Here is an 18,648-nt window from a genome sequence, read left to right on the forward strand (position 1 = left end):
GGGGGGGGGGCTTAGGAAGTGACAAGCGGACCACAGCAGCTGAATTCAGAGGAAATATGCGGTCGCTGGTGGGGTACAGTGTAGAAAGAGGCGCTAAAAATAATATACTTTATTACTTAATAATTTAAATCAGGGGAAAAAAGATATCAAAAATCCTCAAAGTGTAAAAATGTATAGTAGTACCGCACAATACTTCAGTATTGCCTGATAACCCGCTCATAACTGGTTAATTGTCACCAAAAATCGTTTACCCTCTGCGGACACACAAAGAAATGGGTAAGTAGTATAAAGCGGTATGGGAGAGAAGGTGGTCAATATACAACCCTAGCTGGGATATATCCAGCTATAAGGGAACTGACAATGTGCACCAGTATCCCCAGGGTTAATGGTCACATGTTGATAGTAACCAGCCCGGGAAAAACAAAAGCCGAGTCCCTAACTACCGCCCACACTAAGCTAAAACTCCCACATATAGCGTCTAAGGAAAGGCTGGACGCGTTTCATCAGTACGAATCATCAGGAGCAGCATTGCAGTGCACGTGGTGTGTACACTGGTGGTGTGTGACAACGTAACCGGCGGTATGACGGCCGCATAGAAAGCTGGTATATATGGGGGAAATAGACACACCCCCAGGAGGCTGGGCAAACGTGCGGCCAATGGGAGCCAAGCAGGGCGGAATCTCGGCTCGCTAACCCGCTGGTATTCCAACAGCCCCACATGATAAGTCGCCCACCCTCCAAAACTAAAAATAAGTAAAGAGGGATAAAATAGGCAATAAATCCCTAACAAACCTAAGGTATAAACAAGGGAACGGGACAGGTAAGTATAAGTGACAGCGATCACAAAAATTCACAATTACCAGTCACAAAAGACTGGTGACATATAACAGTAACCGGAGATGTATGCCAGATGGATTCAAAATATTCCATATATATATACATGCATCCCACTTACGAACAGATGGGTTGCAAAGTACATGAAAAGTGATGAAATGCACCAACACAGAATAAGTCATATCACATAAATGACAACACTGTGTCAATAATGTCAGATGGCACCGGCATATTAAGAGGCACCCAATTTTAATTGCCAACATTGTTTCAAAGCCATACAATAACCCGTTTTACTCAGTAAGCACATGGACTCAGAGTGGGTACATGAGTTTCTGATTCTCACAGAGTTAAAGGTGTTGTCCGGGTTCAGAGCTGAACCCGGACATACCCATAATGTCACCCAGGCAGCCCTCCGATGCGCTCCCTTGCCCTGCGCTGGATCGGCAAGGGCTCTTTTATTTACAATAACACACATTTTCAGGAGATCCTGTAAAACGGCTAGGGCAGCGCTAAAGCCCGCCCATCAGAGCCGGTGACATCACCGAACACACTGCTGGGCAGAAGCCTCCACCTTGCAGCCCCATGGAGAGCCCGGTACGTCACCGGATCTCCTTGAAATGCCTTTGCCCTGCGCGATTTAGCGCAGGGCAAAGGAGAGCATCGAAGCATGAACTGCTCCAATGATCAAGTCAGGGGGGCTGCCTGGGTAAAAATAGGGATATGTCCGGGTTCAGCTCAGAACCCGGACAACCCCTTTAATTACCACTGAGAGCTCATTATGTACCTGGCCAGTGGCAGAGATGAGAGCTTGGGTGGACCACAGGGAATCGGCCCACCAGGACATTTCACTGTAAGGTCTATGGCCAATCCACCCCTGTATGGAGGGCTTGTTTATGGGCTGCGTCTGGTATTTGATGTTTCTGGAAAAAAATAGTTTTTTTTCTCTCATCTCAAAAAGCCCCTTTAAAGGGAACCTGCATCTTATAGAGCAGGAGGAGCTGAGGAGATTGATAGGTAGTTTTGTGGGAAAATATTCATCATAAGTTGCAATATATGCATTTAAAACCCTGCTCTTCAATGCTCAGGAGTCCAGTGGGCGGTCCTACTCAGTGACTGACAGCAATACTTATACGACTGTGCATACAGAGATGTCAGTTACTGAGATGAACCGCCCACTGGACCCATAGTGAACATTTTAAAGAAATGTTTCACTTTTTAGATACTGTTGACCTATTCTATGGATAGCTAATGAATATCAGATTGGGGACGATCCGGCACCCCCATCAAGCAGACATTTTGAGATGGGAGCTGAACTACAGCATGCTGGCATCCCCACTACACAGTGGACAGAGCTTTCTGCCTCCTACTCCGCCTGTTGTTTATTATCCCTCGGCTCACCACGTGCAATATGATAGGTTTAAGTCACACTCCATTAGAAGTGAATAGCAGAAATCTCTGAGCATTGACATTGCCTGTGGGTGCAGCAGTCACCTACCATGTATGGCTCAGCTGATACATGTAAGGTGGAAGTTGGAAAAGGGTTAAATTGGTTGATTTTAATAAACTTGCACAAGGGCCATAAAAAATAAAACTACACTCATCCATTAAATCTCCATGCCACTCCAGTAGTCCCAGCTGGTCATGCAGAGGCCAGTGATTGGCTGCTGTGGTCATGTACATGGTGTCAACACTGCAAGGCTGGCAGGGAGTAGGACCAAAAGATCAGTGGTGCCGGAGCTGCAGGGGTTAAAATCCTGGACAGCCCCTGAGAAGCTGATGAGGATGGGAGTGGTAGTGGCCCTGATGTGATGATGTATAGCAGTTTACTTCCTTGAGGCCGATCAGTGCAGTCAAAAGGGGGTATAAGGAATCAGGTCAGAAGAATAAAAGTCTTTCTTTACTTGGTGCAAAATGGGAGTTGTAGTACATCCAGCAGTAATTGTATACAGTGCAATTTCTCTTTCCAGATGATGAGGTATGGTGGCTGGCAAAGTGGCAGATAATGGCACCTCTGATGTAGTATCTTGATGTCTCTCTCCTGAACTTCTGACTAACAGCTGGGTGCTGGCACTTGTGGCTATAGGTGTCCACTGTGCAATACAGGCTTTGAGTTGCTCTGGTCTGGATGTAATCTAGGTGATGAATGTCCAAACCGTAGTCCCTCACCTGCAGCAGAGTCTGTAAAGCTGTAGCTTGCTGGTTACTTCGCTAATCATAAAAAAACGCAGTAGCTTTCAGGAATGCTGCCTCTAGGGTATTCCTGTAACCTCTCAGGAGCAATTGGACATGCTTCCTTACTCCTCACTATGTAGACTAAAGAAGTTGGACCAGCCCATTCCTACTAAGAGGGGAAGAATGGGATGGTTAGTCCCATTCTTAAAGTCAACCACTGTCAGCTATACCCCATCTGTTGGTGTACATCTTGACATAACATACTAAGCAATTGGAGATACTTCCAGGTCTGGGGTACTGCACAATCCTAATATTGCTCCCTGTTGTTAAGAGCATGCATCTGCAGGGCCAAGATGACATTGATAGGCTTTGTCGGTTTTACATTTTAACACCAATATGCAGTAAATAATTAGAAAAATCCACCTGGAAAGTTGTGTAGCTCTGTAAACACATTATTTCTCATACTGATTCTGAGTTGCATACAGGTCATACTATAACTTATGGTTGAGTTGCATTCACAATTCCACAGGCCTCGGAGCTAAAATCTCAGCATCCCTTGCTTGCTTACTGTCTATGCTTAGCTTGCTGTGTTGACTTCTGGGAAATGTAAGGTTTACATCAGACACGGCATAGTAAACTATGGCTTACTGTCTAATTGCAGAATAGCTGCTCACCTAAGCTATTCTTGGATGTCTAGAATAGCAAAAGAATTGTGAGTGCAGCTCTGGCGTATAATACCTGCTGTAAGTCAGGAATAGTACAGGATGAGTAATGTAATATATGTACACGGTGACCCTACCAGCAGAATAGTGAGTGCAGCTCTGGAGTATAATACAAGATGTAACGCAGGATCAGTACTGGATAAGTAATATAATGTATGTACGCAGAGGCAGAATAGTGAGTGCAGCTCTGGAGAATAATACAGGATGTAACTGCGGATCAGTACAGGACAAGTAATGTTTGTACACAGTATCCCCCATCAGAATAATGAGTGCAGCTCCGGAGTATAATACAGGATGTAACTTAGGATCAGTACAGGATAAGTAATGTAATGTATGTACACAGTGACTGCACCAGCAGAATAGTGAGTGCAGCTCTGGAGTATAATACAGGATGTAACTCAGGATCAGTACAGGATAAGTAATGTATGTACACAGTGACTGCACCAGCAGAATAGCGAGTGCAGCTCTGGAGTATAATACAGGATGTAACTCAGGATCAGTACAGGATAAGTAATGTATGTACACAGTGACTGCACCAGCAGAATAGTGAGTGCAGCTCTGGAGTATAATACAGGATGTAACTCAGGATCAGTACAGGATAAGTAATGTATGTACACAGTGACTGCACCAGCAGAATAGTGAGTGCAGCTCTGGAGTATAATACAGGATGTAACTCAGGATCAGTACAGGATAAGTAATGTATGTACACAGTGACTGCACCAGCAGAATAGCGAGTGCAGCTCTGGAGTATAATACAGGATGTAACTCAGGATCAGTACAGGATAAGTAATGTATGTACACAGTGACTGCACCAGCAGAATAGTGAGTGCAGCTCTGGAGTATAATACAGGATGTAACTCAGGATCAGTACAGGATAAGTAATGTATGTACACAGTGACTGCACCAGCAGAATAGTGAGTGCAGCTCTGGAGTATAATACAGGATGTAACTCAGGATCAGTACAGGATAAGTAATGTATGTACACAGTGACTGCACCAGCAGAATAGTGAGTGCAGCTCTGGAGTATAATACAGGATGTAACTCAGGATCAGTACAGGATAAGTAATGTATGTACACAGTGACTGCACCAGCAGAATAGTGAGTGCAGCTCTGGAGTATAATACAGGATGGAACTCATCAGTACAAGATAACAGACTGACAGTACAGACTCAATATATGTAGCTTGTATGGATGTGTGTGTGTGTATATATATATATATATATATATATACTGTATATACTAAAATGACATAAATGTTGTGTGACCCTATCCTGCGCTACGATTACTCTCGTAAATTACCTTCGTGCTATTAGCCCTTAGGCAGAAATCCCACCAAATGGTTAATGTGTTATGTTATGAAGCCCTGCCTGGTTCTTGTTTCCTAACGATGACGTGCACATTATCATCTCAACTGTGTATAAAAATTTTACATTTACATTGTTTTCAGCATTTCAGGAAGACACCTCTAATTAATGGCTGAACTATGATTTTGCTTTACTGGTAGTCTTAAAGTGCTTTTAAGAAAAAAGAAGAAGAAATAAAATCTTGAATTTGTTATTCCCTCTCATCTCATTCCAAGTGTTTGTTCTGATGTTCTTTCCCCAAACACTGAGCACTGTAAATCACGTACTGTATATACAATACCAGATGCTCAGCAAACCTGCAATTAAATAATGTTCCCAGTGGGCACATAGTAATAATTTATATTATTTATTCTTAACTAAACTCCAACCGAATACATACACATACAGTACAGACCAAAAGTTTGGACACACCTTCTCATTCAAAGAGTTTTCTTTATATTCATGACTATGAAAATTGTAGATTCACACTGAAGGCATCAAAACTATGAATTAACACATGTGGAATTATATACATAACAAAAAAGTGCTTTTATTACTGCTTTGCACACTCTTGGCATCCTCTTGATGAGCGTCAAGAGGTAGTCACCTGAAATGGTCTTCCAACAGTCTTGAAGGAGTTCCCAGAGATGCTTAGCACTTGTTGGCCCTTTTGCCTTCACTCTGCGGTCCAGCTCACCCCAAACCATCTCGGTTGGGTTCAGGTCCGGTGACTGTGGAGGCCAGGTCATCTGGCGCAGCACCCCATCACTCTCCTTCATGGTCAAATAGCCCTTACACAGCCTGGAGGTGTGTTTGGGGTCATTGTCCTGTTGAAAAATAAATGATGGTCCAACTAAACGCAAACCAGATGGAATAGCATGCCGCTGCAAGATGCTGTGGTAGCCATGCTGGTTCAGTATGCCTTCTATTTTGAATAAATCCCCAACAGTGTCACCTAGCAAAGCACCCCCACACCATCACACCTCCTCCTCCATGCTTCACGGTGGGAACCAGGCATGTAGAGTCCATCCATTCACCTTTTCTGCGTCGCAGAAACAGTGCCATTCTTGGCTGCGGGCTGTTTCTTATATTGCAGCTCAGCCCCATTCAGGTGAAAGGAGATGAGATGCAGACATAACCTATAGACAAGAGTGGCCCTGTTTCTGAAAATTGAAAAAAATAAAATACAATTTCATACAACCCCTTGAAACCTGGAGATAGGTCATCGATATTAACGGCTGGACAACCCCTTTAATGTACACGTGCATTGGGTTTATATTGTGGTTTATTCTCCCTATAGGGCCCAAAGGGTTATCCTGGACCAACAGGCCTACCAGGAGAGAAGGTATGTTCTAACATGTTTTAACAAAGAATGATCCATTGATTGAATCAAGTATCTGTTATTTTTGCAACAATTGCTTGTACAGGTTTTTTTTTTATTCACTAAATTAAAGTCACTACATTAATAAAATTTTGAATTCTCACAGTTTTTACTGTGGTGCATTCTATCACAATAGGCTGACGCTTTGTGTTCTGTAGAGATCACTTTCCAGCAGTCATCTCATTATCCTCACAGATAGAATTACAATGATATATAACACCTATATATATATATATATATATATATATGCTAGCAGAAAATTAAAGGAGAACACCTGAGAAAAGTAATAGGATTCAGCTGATACTGACAACGTATAAACTGCTTGGTCAACTATCACACAACTAAGGTGCTGCACTCTTTATTTGGGTTCTACAGTGGGATATACATTGAGGCAGGTCACTAGTACTGGCTGGCATCTCCCCTTGCTGTGATACATGCTGCCACTCCGACATGGTAATGGTCATACAGATTATGGAAATTCCTCTTGTGGTATGTCCAAGCTCTTTCAACTTGGACCCATAACTCAGCCCAGGTGGTTGTTGGCTGCTGTGCATGGGAGATCAGTCGCCCCACCCAGTGCCAAACATTTGCGATGGGGGAGAGACCGGGTGATTGAGCTGGCCAGGGAGCTGCTGGATACCCTGATGTTGTGTAGCGCGGGCAGTGTGCTGGTGAGCATTACCTTGTTGGAACACCACATCTAACGAGTCAAAAAAGGCAGTAGGACTGGTTCCATGATGTCGTTGACATAACAAAAGTTGGTCAAAGTTCCCTCCACTAATAGAAGGCAGGAATGACCATGGCAGCTAATGGTGCCCCACAACATGACCTGTGTCTCCACACGTTACATGACGGCATTAGGCATTCTCCAGCCCTCCTCCTCCTTTGAATTCTTATGCAGCCATCATTAGTACCAAGGCAGAACCTGCTTTCATCACTGCACATTATTGTTTGCCAATCATGCCTTTAGCGAACTCTCTTGCAGCGCTCAGTGCAGGCGCTCTTGGTGGTGATGAGAGTTCAGTGGCATATGAGGTACTGGAGTGCATGAATGCTGTCCTGCTTCAAGCAGACATTTTCTTATGGTCCGAGAGGTCACTGCATGCGCTGCAGCTCTACCAATTTGCGAGGCTGTAACTGTCCTTTGAGATACCGTAGCTCTTCTTATATGGTGCTCTTGGTGTGCATCTGTCGACAGGGGCAGACTGGCAACTTAAAGTGACCCTGGAAAAAAAAGAAAACGGCACATCCAAATTGACAGAAGTACAGGCAACAAAAGAAGGGGGACTTAGCCATAAAATATGCAATGCAGGCCACAGAGAGGGCGAGCGGCGGAGCAGGAAGCCATGAGTCTCCTGTGCTCACCACAGTACTTAACTGTATCTGGGGTACCTAGCCGGGTACATAAGTACTTGATGCTCCTATTAATGTTGAAAGCATTGTTACATATCCAGCAGCCTGAGGAGGGCTTGAGTGGCCCCTCTGGGCATCGGCCCAGCGGGAAATTTCCTTGTAGGGTTTATAGCCAGCCCAACCCTGTCTGTCAATCTTGACTGTCCAGAACCTTTTCTACTTGTGTGAGTGCCCTCTTTTGATCAGTGTTGACACCACCAATGCACTACAGAAATGTCTCATCCCACTCTTTTCAAGGTTTGATGGAGGGACCAGGCAGCTATTCGACCCCTAGAAGTCCATTAATTGCACAATTGGTGCACACTTTTGTCAGGTATAGTGAACAGTTCAGCAACACCCAATCAACAGTCCCGTAAGCGAGAAGGCAAAAAAAAAACGGTGCTGCCAGGCATAGAAAGTCTTTGGGGCATCTCTATGTAAAGTAAGGACCATCTGTATGTGAAGTAGTACGAAACACCTTCCAGCACTATCATATCGTAATAGGCTTATTATCTTAAAGGGATTCTGTCACCAAGTTGTGATTTTATTTCCTTTAAAAAAGGATTTTAGAGATATGTAAATTAGTCTTGTAGGTGCCCAAGGGGCTATACGAACCTTCCTGGTGCCCAGCCACGCCCGCCTGTGAAGGAGCCCAGCACCGCCTATGTCCTCCGAATCTCCTCCTTTCATCACCGATAGATTGCCGTGATCTCGCAATGCACGAGCTCGCGCATGTGCAGTTCTTTCCCTGAGGATGATGCCAGCACAAGGAAGGAACACTATACTGGCACTGTGCATGCGCGAGCTCGCACATCACAAGATTACGGCAATCTATCAGTGATGAAAGGAGGAGATTCGGAGGAGATAGGCGTGCTGGGCTCCTTCACAGGCGGGCATGGCTGTGCACTAGGAAGGTTCGTATAGCCCCTTGGGCACCTACAAGACTAATTGACATCTCTAAAAAAAATTTTTTAAAGGAAATAAAATCACACAGCCTTATAGAACAGGTATATTGCGGACATGCTAGCGGCGATCTAGCCGTGCATGTCCACATCTCTATAGCCCAAAACTTGACAGAATCCCTTTAACTCCTTCTAGGTGTTCTTTTTCATTTTCCAGTAGTGTATATAGATATGGCTAGGTCTACACGACGACATGTGTCGAGAATATAAGTCGCCCGACAGATAGGGCACAACAACACTGAAACATTTGTCGCACAACAATTTTTATAATGATAGTCTTTAGTGTCGCAATGTGACATGCTGCGACGCGACAGTCGCAGAAAAATCCATCTCGAATGGCTTTTTTGCGACTGTCGCGTCACAGCCTGACGCATGCATTGCTGCAGTGCAACACACCATAGACTATCATTATAAAAATAGTCACACGACAAATGTCATCATGTAGACCTAGCCTAACATAGGAAAGCCACACAGTTGGATGTGCAGGATCTGATCTTATTTTCTACACTTGTACAGAGATGACAAATGTGGTGGAAGGGGTGGCACTTTGAAGGGGTCTGCCCAGGTGACAAACTCCCAGAAAAAATAAAATGGGTTTGGGGTAAATAACATCACAATCTGCATAATTCTATTTTACAATTGAATTTAAATGTCAGTTTTTTGTGTTTTCATTAAACATGCTTTTAGCAACTTCCAGTATGTGCTAGGACAAGTTGAGGTGCGCCTCAATTAATAACAGGCAGACATTATTAAAATGAACGGCAAGCAGCTGTTCATTGCCTTGAGCCTCGTCTCATTTTTGTGCTGATAAAAATAAATTAGCACCAAAGTACTTGTTAATCTCCTGAACGGATTTCAGTGCTGTGCGCTCCTCTGGGGGTGGGATGTCTTCATGATACCTGCCATGTGTCATTAATCACTGCATGAGTCAAATCATTACAGAGCGTGCTGGAATGACTGCAATGTTGTGCAAGGCACAATCTTCCCTCAACCTCTGCTCGGGTAGTTGTCATGTCTGACATCCGCTTTTGTTGTTTAGGTTTTATTTGTGCTTTGTTCTACAGCTATGTGCAGTACAGATTTGTTATATGGTACCCATAGTTATATATGCCCAGTTTATACTGTAAATTGGACCTCTACTTACAAGAGCATCCATGGCAGAAATCTGAGGCCGACACTTTCATTTCTGCCATGGACGTGCAGCCGATATATCGGTGAAACCATGTGGGGCCACAAGAAGAACAAACACACTCATTCTACTCGTGGATTATTTTTTTCCATAGCATGGATAAAAATCAGACAATTTTTTATTTTTTTTTCAGAGCATGTGCACAGGGTTTTTAAAAACCCAAATTCACATGTGCAGAGGCCGGGTTGGGGGTCCCCTAGACACCCATGTTGCTGCTCTCCAGAAGCGATGGTAAGGTGTGGTGCACCCCGATAAGAAATAAGTCCAGAGAGTCAGGGTCTGCAGTTAACCAGTGTGCTTCTTTACCGGAGGAACTTCAGTACATAACAACAGTGATGGTCAGTTCAATATTCTAATTGCAAATTTTTATCGCAAATATCGGCACTTCGAGAATTCGCGAAAATCTAGAATATAGTTCTATATATTCGTAATCGCGAATATTCATTTATTTTATTTTTTTCATCAGTACCCTCACTGCTTTTTGCTTGTGGGCCAATGAGAAGGCTGCAATGTCTTTGTCTGAGCTTAGCAACATCCCTAGCAACCAATAGGAAAAGTTGCCTACCCCTTACTATATAAGAACCTCCCCAGCAGCCATTTTCTGCAGTTTTTTGCAGTTGTGAGAGAGCAGTGACATTGCTGTGCTTTGTGCTTTGCTAAGTCATCTGGATCCTTATTTAATTACATTACAGAGTTAGTTAGCTCATATATACACTCACCTAAAGAATTATTAGGAACACCATTAATACGGTGTTGGACCCCCTTTTGCCTTCAGAACTGCCTTAATTCTACGTGGCATTGATTCAACAAGGTGCTTATAGCATTCTTTAGAAATGTTGGCCCATATTGATAGGATAGCATCTTGCAGTTGATGGAGATTTGAGGGATGCACATCCAGGGCACGAAGCTCCCGTTCCACCACATCCCAAAGATGCTCTATTGGGTTGAGATCTGGTGACTGTGGGGCCATTTTAGTACAGTGAACTCATTGTCATGTTCAAGAAACCATTTTTACAGTCTTCAACAGTCCAATTTTGGTGAGCTCGTGCAAATTGTAGCCTCTTTTTCCTATTTGTAGTGGAGATGAGTGGTTCCCGGTGGGGTCTTCTGCTGTTGTAGCCCATCCGCCTCAAGGTTGTGCGTGTTGTGGCTTCACAAATGCTTTGCTGCATACCTCGGTTGTAACGAGTGGTTATTTCAGTCAACGTTGCTCTTCTATCAGCTTGAATCAGTCGGCCCATTCTCCTCCGACCTCTAGCATCAACAAGGCATTTTCGCCCACAGGACTGCCGCATACTGGATGTTTTTCCCTTTTCACACCGTTCTTTGTAAACCCTAGAAATGGTTGTGCATGAAAATCCCAGTAACTGAGCAGATTGTGAAATACTCAGACCGGCCCGTCTGGCACCAACAACCATGCCACGCTCAAAATTGCTTAAATCACCTTTTTTCCCATTCTGAAATTCAGTTTGGAGTTCAGGAGATTGTCTTGACCAGGACCACAACCCGACCTGCATCAAAGCAACTGCCATGTGATTGGTTGACTAGATAATCGCATTAATGAGAAAAAGAACAGGTGTTCCTAATAATTCTTTAGGTGAGTGTATAATACAGATAGTTAGTGGGAGATAGTCAGTGTAGGTTAGATAGTGATAGAGTGTAGCCAGTGCAGGGTGTTAGGTAGTGTGTTAGGAATTACTGTGCTGTGATAGGGATTAGTGTCTCTGTTAGACACAGTGCTGTGATGTCAGAACAATACTTAGTGCATCAGTAATATCTACTCAGACCTGATAAAATGCGAAGTTGCGTGTATTGCACAAAACAAATGCGCATCATTAGTGCCGATTTGTGCAATCGCGAAAATAATGACTGGAGATCGCAAATTCTAGAATTCATGAATCTATTGCGAATTTTATGCGAAAAATTTACGAAATATCACGAAATGAATATTGCCTATGCCGCTCATCACTATTAATCATTTGGCATGGCTGGAGCTCTGGTCAACAGGCTGGTAACCCAAGGTCTGTTGCTCAGCATCCCCATCTCTGCATCTTCTTCTGGTACCTCGTGCAGTCTGGCAGAGTCTCTCTTACTAAACAGCGGTCCATATCTGCAGTCAACTAGGGTCTCTGACTGCTCTCCTTATATACAGTTTCTAGCTGAACTAGAACCTTCTAGTGGGAGGGTGGAGTGGCACAGCCTAAACAGAAACAATGTTACAATTTCTGTCTATCATAGACTTGTATGGTGCTTCAATGCAAGGTTATGGGTATGAATAAGCAGTTTTTTTCAGACATAAGCAAGTCTTCAGCCATAAATAACAGAGCCAAACCAGACAGTCTGGAGGAAAGGGGGTCTGTTTTGTTTCCCCTTCCAAAACTTTGCATAGGTAGAAAGTCATAAAGTCTCTTAGTATTAGCTGGCTGTGCATTAACCCTTTCCACAGTGCAGTAGAACTATAGTGTAATAATAGTGCCATTAAACAGGATATATTACAATAAACATATAACTGCAGTTCAACAATATGAAACAATATCAGTGCACACAACAGCTCAAATCACAGTGAAAGTCAATAGTAAGTAGGTTGATGGCTTTGCACAGTAGCAATTAGGGCAAATGTCCATAGTCCAAAGTACCCTTGCTCAAGGGCACCACACATGCATTGGACGTGGAATCTGCTCCTAAATCCTCATCAAATTCTGAACATAATGGAATGTGAGGTTGTGCCACATGGGCTCCCACAGCTAAAATTGCCATGTAGCCCAATAGGCATTTTCCCTAATATAAAAAATAGCAAGTAGCAAATAAAATAGGATATTAAATAATGTAACAAAGTAGGAAATAAAATAATATATAAAGAGGGCTCGTCACTGCTCCTTACATGCATGTTATAGTAAATACTCCAATTCCCAATGAGATAGCAGTCCTCTTTAAGGACTAGCATTAGCAGATATGTGTTCAGACTTCATTGTCATTAAAATAACTGGCTTAAAAAAAACTGTTGAATTGATCTAATTTATTATCATTCTGGGAAATTTCTGCCCAGGAGGCAGTGACAAAAAATTGCATACAGTACGGATACGTTTATGGCTTTTTGCTGAAACATTTCTTTCACTGTTAAAACGCTTTGCAAATAAGTGCACAATAAAATGTTGATAAGATCAGAAATCTGTATGGAAAGTTAAGGGCTTTGATCTCGGTTCTTGCCTGTATTTATAACTGTATTCTGCTGCCAAAATCTCCATCTTCCATATGTGCGTTTATATTGGTATTTATGAGAATGACTTGGAAAAAATCCCTCACGTCTATCACACAGGCGACATTAATGGTAACTAACAGAATTTTTATTTTTTTTGCTTTCACACGGCCATAACGCGTCAGAATTTTACCAACCATTACCACTTCAATACACAGACCTCTCTGCGGTTCTGCTAAACTGAACTTCGAGAAAGGGGAATATTGTAGTTGTAAGACAGACACTAAAATGCATCTGTTGTGGCCATGTTTGGGGTGGTTCCAACAATATGATGGGTCCCCCGGACACCATCGAGGTGTCACCACTTGTTGCTGCTCACCAGACGGGATGGTAAGGCCTGGTGAACCCCAATGAGAAACAAGTCCAGAGAGTCAAGGTCTGCAGTAAACCAATGCGCCTCTTTACTGGAGGAACGCAAGTGGAAAACAACACAGACAATGCACTAAGCTGGCTTCTCCAGTCTCTTCCCTGGTAGAAGAAGGTTATATGCTAAGGAAAGGCCTGAGCTAGATGCCGCTCTCTCTTTCTCAGAAGGTTAGTACCTTGGCCAAATGGCTGGTGGCCTTGAGTCTGTGGCTCATTCATCCAGCTGGCCCCCTGGTCAAATGGGTGGTGGCTCAGGGTCTGTGGCAGAGTATCCAGTCTCAGCATCTTCTTCCGGTCACTCAGTTACTGCAGTCTGTCAGAGTCTCTTCTACTAAACACTAGTCCCTATCTGTAGACAACTAGGGGCTCTAACTCCTCTCTTTATATACAGTTTCCAACTGAACTAGAACCTTCAAGTAGGAGGCGTGGAATGGAGAAACACAGCCTAACCAGAAACAATGTTGCAATTTCAGTCTGTCCTAGACTTGTATAAAGTTTCAGTACAAGTCTATGCGAATGACTAAGTTTTTACAGACATAAACAACACAGCTAAACCAGGCAGTTAATAGGTTAGTGTGTCTTTTTTCCTCCAAAACTTTACATAGTCCCTTATAGTAGCTATGTAAGACCTCTAACTTCTCAGTGTATAGATAGAAAGTCCCAAAGCCTCTCAGTATTAGTTGGCTGTGCATTAACCCTTTGTACAGTGCAGATATAGCAATAACAGTGCAAATGAACTGGATCTATTACATAAAATATATAAAATGCAGTTCCACAATATCAAAGAGTATAAGTGCACACAACGGCATAAATCACAGTGCAAGTTAACCATTCCAAGTGCACTAAAGTAGTGATTTGATGGATTTGCATATGGGCAAATGTCCATAGTCCAAAGAACCCTTGTTCTGCACATCCACAATATGGCCATCTGCCATCCTACACCATATACAGTGCAAAGTAATGTCATGAGCTCCAGTTGTCTTCTGACGTCTCCACTTTACTTTTCCCAGAGGCCCCTTAGTTAGTCAGTGATTTTAATGAGCTAACCCTGTGGCCTGCCATAAAAAAACTGATGACAGATGCCAATCTAGTGCAATAGTTTACTAGATGATAGCACCACCAAATTATTCTATAAATCAGCTGGCGTCACAGCGGTTGCAGCCCTACCAGCCCGGTAATGCCATCAATGGCTCTGTAGTCATTAATACTATTACTGACCAAGACATAGCCTTGTGGGATCAGACAATATTTGCATTTACACTGCAAATTAAATTTACCGTACATATATGTTCATTTCCTCAAGAGCATCTCAATGACAAAAAATATTGGAACACTCATCTTATCCAGGGGATGTTCACCTTTTTAAAGGTCAGTCAGCTCCAACAGAGGTCACATGATAAGCCGATCACAGTCCATGGCCGACCATGTCGCTACCCAAAACAAAGCCTCAGACTCTTCTCCTCTACTTTTGCCAGTAGCTACAATTCCACAGCCCGACGTCAATGTCTCCTAGTAAACACTCCAGTGCTGATCGGAATAAATCTCTCTCTTTGCCTACACATTTCAGCAGAAATCATTTGTAACAGTAGCTCAGAGATTTTATATTTCATTTTCCATTTACATGTCTGCAGTGCACTTATTAAATCACCCACATTAACTGTGGCTTGGCGGCTGCTTCCAAAGTAAAACAAGAGGCCAAATTTAACAGAATCTGTCACGTTATAGACAGCACGAGGACGCCAAAATCCTCCTAGTGTGTATGTCTAATAGGCCTGGAGTTCACACATACTGGGAGTCATATAAGATCTTTGTTGTAATGCCAGTTTTTGCTGTTACAATGTTGCACAACTCCTTTTGTGACTTTCTGAATGTCAATGCTACACTATATTGCGCACAGGCATTTTTGCGCTGCGTTTGATGCACAGGAGTGTCGGCAGGGGGCGTGCTGACGAATTTATCTACATTTATGTTTGGAAACAGACGTAAATGTTGGTGAACAACAACTCCAATCAGGGGCTGGTCTAGTTTTTTTGGACTGCTGAAGATGCGCCTCATTTATGATGAGGCGCATCTTCCACCAGCAAAGCCAGGGCAAAAGGGAAGTAAAAGACCGGCGTAAAAAAAAAAAATCTCCAATGCCAGCACTTTGTAAAATAACGACACTATTGCATCTGAATAGAACAAGTGTTCTATGATAAGTATGATAAAGCTGTAGCAGGTGTCATCTGGATATTATCGCTCACAAAGTGGATTCATTGTTACTAATTCATGTTAATTGTGTTTTGTTCTGTTTTTATTATTCCTTCTAGGGAATTCCTGGGCTGGTTGGCAACGTGGGGGCACGTGGTTTCCCTGGCAGGCAGGTGCAGTAACTGTGCTTAACCGTTTTAGGCTGAGTATCAACAGCCATACAGCATTTTACTAGTTAAAATACAATTTTTATGTTGAGAAAATGAGGCCGCCATCTTATTCCGCAATTTATGGAGAGCAGACTCAATCATTCATGCTTGTAGGGCTGTGGTGTTTTTGTATATGGCCCCACAGCCTCATGTATACAAATCCGATAGTACAGGGGACCTATAGAGGACCCCTATAAAAATAAATCTGCCTATAGATATCTATGCAAATATTTCAGTTTAAACTTGGACTAATGAGTTGTACAGAACCATAATCCAGCTCCCATAGTATTAATCCGAAAGGCAAAAATATGATAGCATGCTCCATCAGATGCCGTATCAGGCTACATTCCCATGTGCGTTGTTAATTCTGGTATTGAGATCCGGCAGAGGACATCAATACCGGAATGAAACGGATCTGTTCTGATTTTACACATCCGTTCCGTTAGGATGCGGTTGTGTGAAATCAAAAAGGAAAAAAAAACGGGTCCGTCACTAAATGCATAGAAAATCAATGGGTAACGGATCCGATTTTTTTTTTTAGGCTCCTAAATAAAACGGATCCGTCACCATTCACTTACATTGTTTTCAGTGCCAGATCCGTTTTTATGAACGGACACAAAACCGCAGTTTGCAGCAGTTTTGTGTCCGGTCACAAAGCAGAATGCTGCCGGAATGGAAGACCTCCTGATGCATCCTGAACTTCTCTTTTCATTCAGAATGCATGTGGGGACTAAATGGAAACGTTTTTTTTTTTTTCCGGTATTGAGATCCACTGCCGGATCTCAATACCGGAAAACAACAGCGCAACTGTGAAAGTAGCCTTACAGAGATATTCCTTTCAGGGGAGATAATCTCTGTGATGCTGTGCCATATGGTGGCACTGACGGTGCCACAGAAACTGCTGACTAAATGTAGTATCATTTTATATGTTTTATCATTTTAAGCATAGTCACCATATAAGTATATGGACTTCTAAGGGCGGCTTCACGCAGTGCGGATTTTGGCTAAAAATCAGTTCCATTAATTTGAATGGGGCAGCAAGCACACGGATTTCTGCGAATCCCCTTCAGGTGAATGGTACTGTTTTTCAGTCGCGGAAAATTCTGCAACAAAATCTGCAGAAGCAAAATGCACCAAAAAAGTTAAGTACATTGAATGCACCAATTTTTACTCCTCCCTTGAATGAGAATTATCTTGAAAAAGAGATATGACTAAGATGAGTCGTAAAATGAGCTAAATTTATAAATGGCGTCCATGACTTTTGGGCACAAAATACTGATATGAGTAAGCCAGCCCATCAAGTGTCAAAAGGATGGGGAAGCAAATATTTCTCGCAGATGATGGTTTGCTACAATGTATCCATTATAGGCAATCTGTTTTGTGAGCCTGACAGATTTTACTTGCACTGATATGTCAGGAGAGGTTACGTGTCCTCTTTAGTGACATGTCTGTGTTAGGAAATAATTGTATTGCCATTGTACTAACACTTCTGGAGCATCTATTCTTATGACTCTATGCTGTGCCATTCCTTTATTATTCCTGCTAGAAGTTTATGAATAAAGGTACAGTTGTTACAAGTTGGTGGGGGGTGTCACTGCGTAGTTTGACACTATCCAATCAATGCTGCTAGTTACAGACTGTGCAGAGACACCCCCCACCCAATTGGTAACACCCAGATGGACCTTAATTCCTAAACTTCTGGCAGGAATAATAGAGGAATGGCACTAAACAAGCTATAAGAAAAGATACTCCAGAAAAGTTATAACATGGGCAATGCAAGTAGTTACTAAAAGAGACATGTCAGGAGACGGGAAGGGTCCTCTTTAGGCACAATCAAGGCAGGGGAGCACTGATGATGTATTTAGGTCATATATGACTAAAAAGAACAATGTTTCCAGTCACCAAGAGCAAGCAGAGATTGTAAAAATGGCGAAGAAGAGAAACACAAAGTATATCAGAAATATGTATAACTTTCTAGTATATAGTACTTAAAGGGAACCTGTCATCAACTTTATGCTACTCCTACTAACGGCAGCATGAAGTAGAGACAGGGGAGTTGATTTCAGCGGTTTCGTCATTTAAAGGTTAAAAGTAAATGGTTGCCGAGAACCAACATCACAATCATTGCAGACTGGGCCTGGAAAAGAGTCACGGCCTCCTGAGAAGAGTCCTGGTTATTCATGAATTCCTGCTCTCCTGCTGATGACTGACCGGCTTCTACCTAGTTTTCTCCCTTTCTCTCTAGGAGAGAACTGCCAATCATCAGCAGATGCTCGGGGAGAGCAGGTGATTATAATAACCAGGACTCTTCTCAGGTGGCCGTGACTCTTTTCCAGGCCTGGGCTGCAATGATTATGATGCTGGTTCTCAGCAACCACTTAGTTTTAGCTCATGAGTGACACAGCGCTGACATCAGCATTTCTGTCACTATTTTAGTGAGGTTAGCATAAAGTCGATGACAGGTTCGCTTTACAAAAAGCACGTTTCAGCAGGACCAACCATATTAAACCAGCACACTGCCTAGTAGGGAGCTGCTAATCAAAGTGATACCTACAGTATCTTTTGAAAATGGTTTTTGGGGTTCCTGAGAAAAAAAAAACATCTTCTTCATGCAACTGAGGGCTTCAGTGCA

General features: G+C 42.8%; 1 protein-coding gene across 1 annotated transcript in view; it reads left to right on the forward strand.

Moving 5' to 3' along the window:
• Positions 1 to 18,648, forward strand: part of COL24A1 (collagen type XXIV alpha 1 chain) — a 231,165-nt gene that overhangs the window by 73,304 nt on the left and 139,213 nt on the right. Inside the window, exons 8-9 of the mRNA XM_044301461.1 lie at positions 6,372 to 6,416; positions 15,927 to 15,980. Coding sequence (XP_044157396.1) covers positions 6,372 to 6,416; positions 15,927 to 15,980 — 99 coding nt within the window. The remainder of the gene's footprint in view (positions 1 to 6,371; positions 6,417 to 15,926; positions 15,981 to 18,648) is intronic.

Source organism: Bufo gargarizans, chromosome 7 (assembly GCF_014858855.1).
Source record: "Bufo gargarizans isolate SCDJY-AF-19 chromosome 7, ASM1485885v1, whole genome shotgun sequence".
Lineage (NCBI taxonomy): Eukaryota > Metazoa > Chordata > Amphibia > Anura > Bufonidae > Bufo > Bufo gargarizans.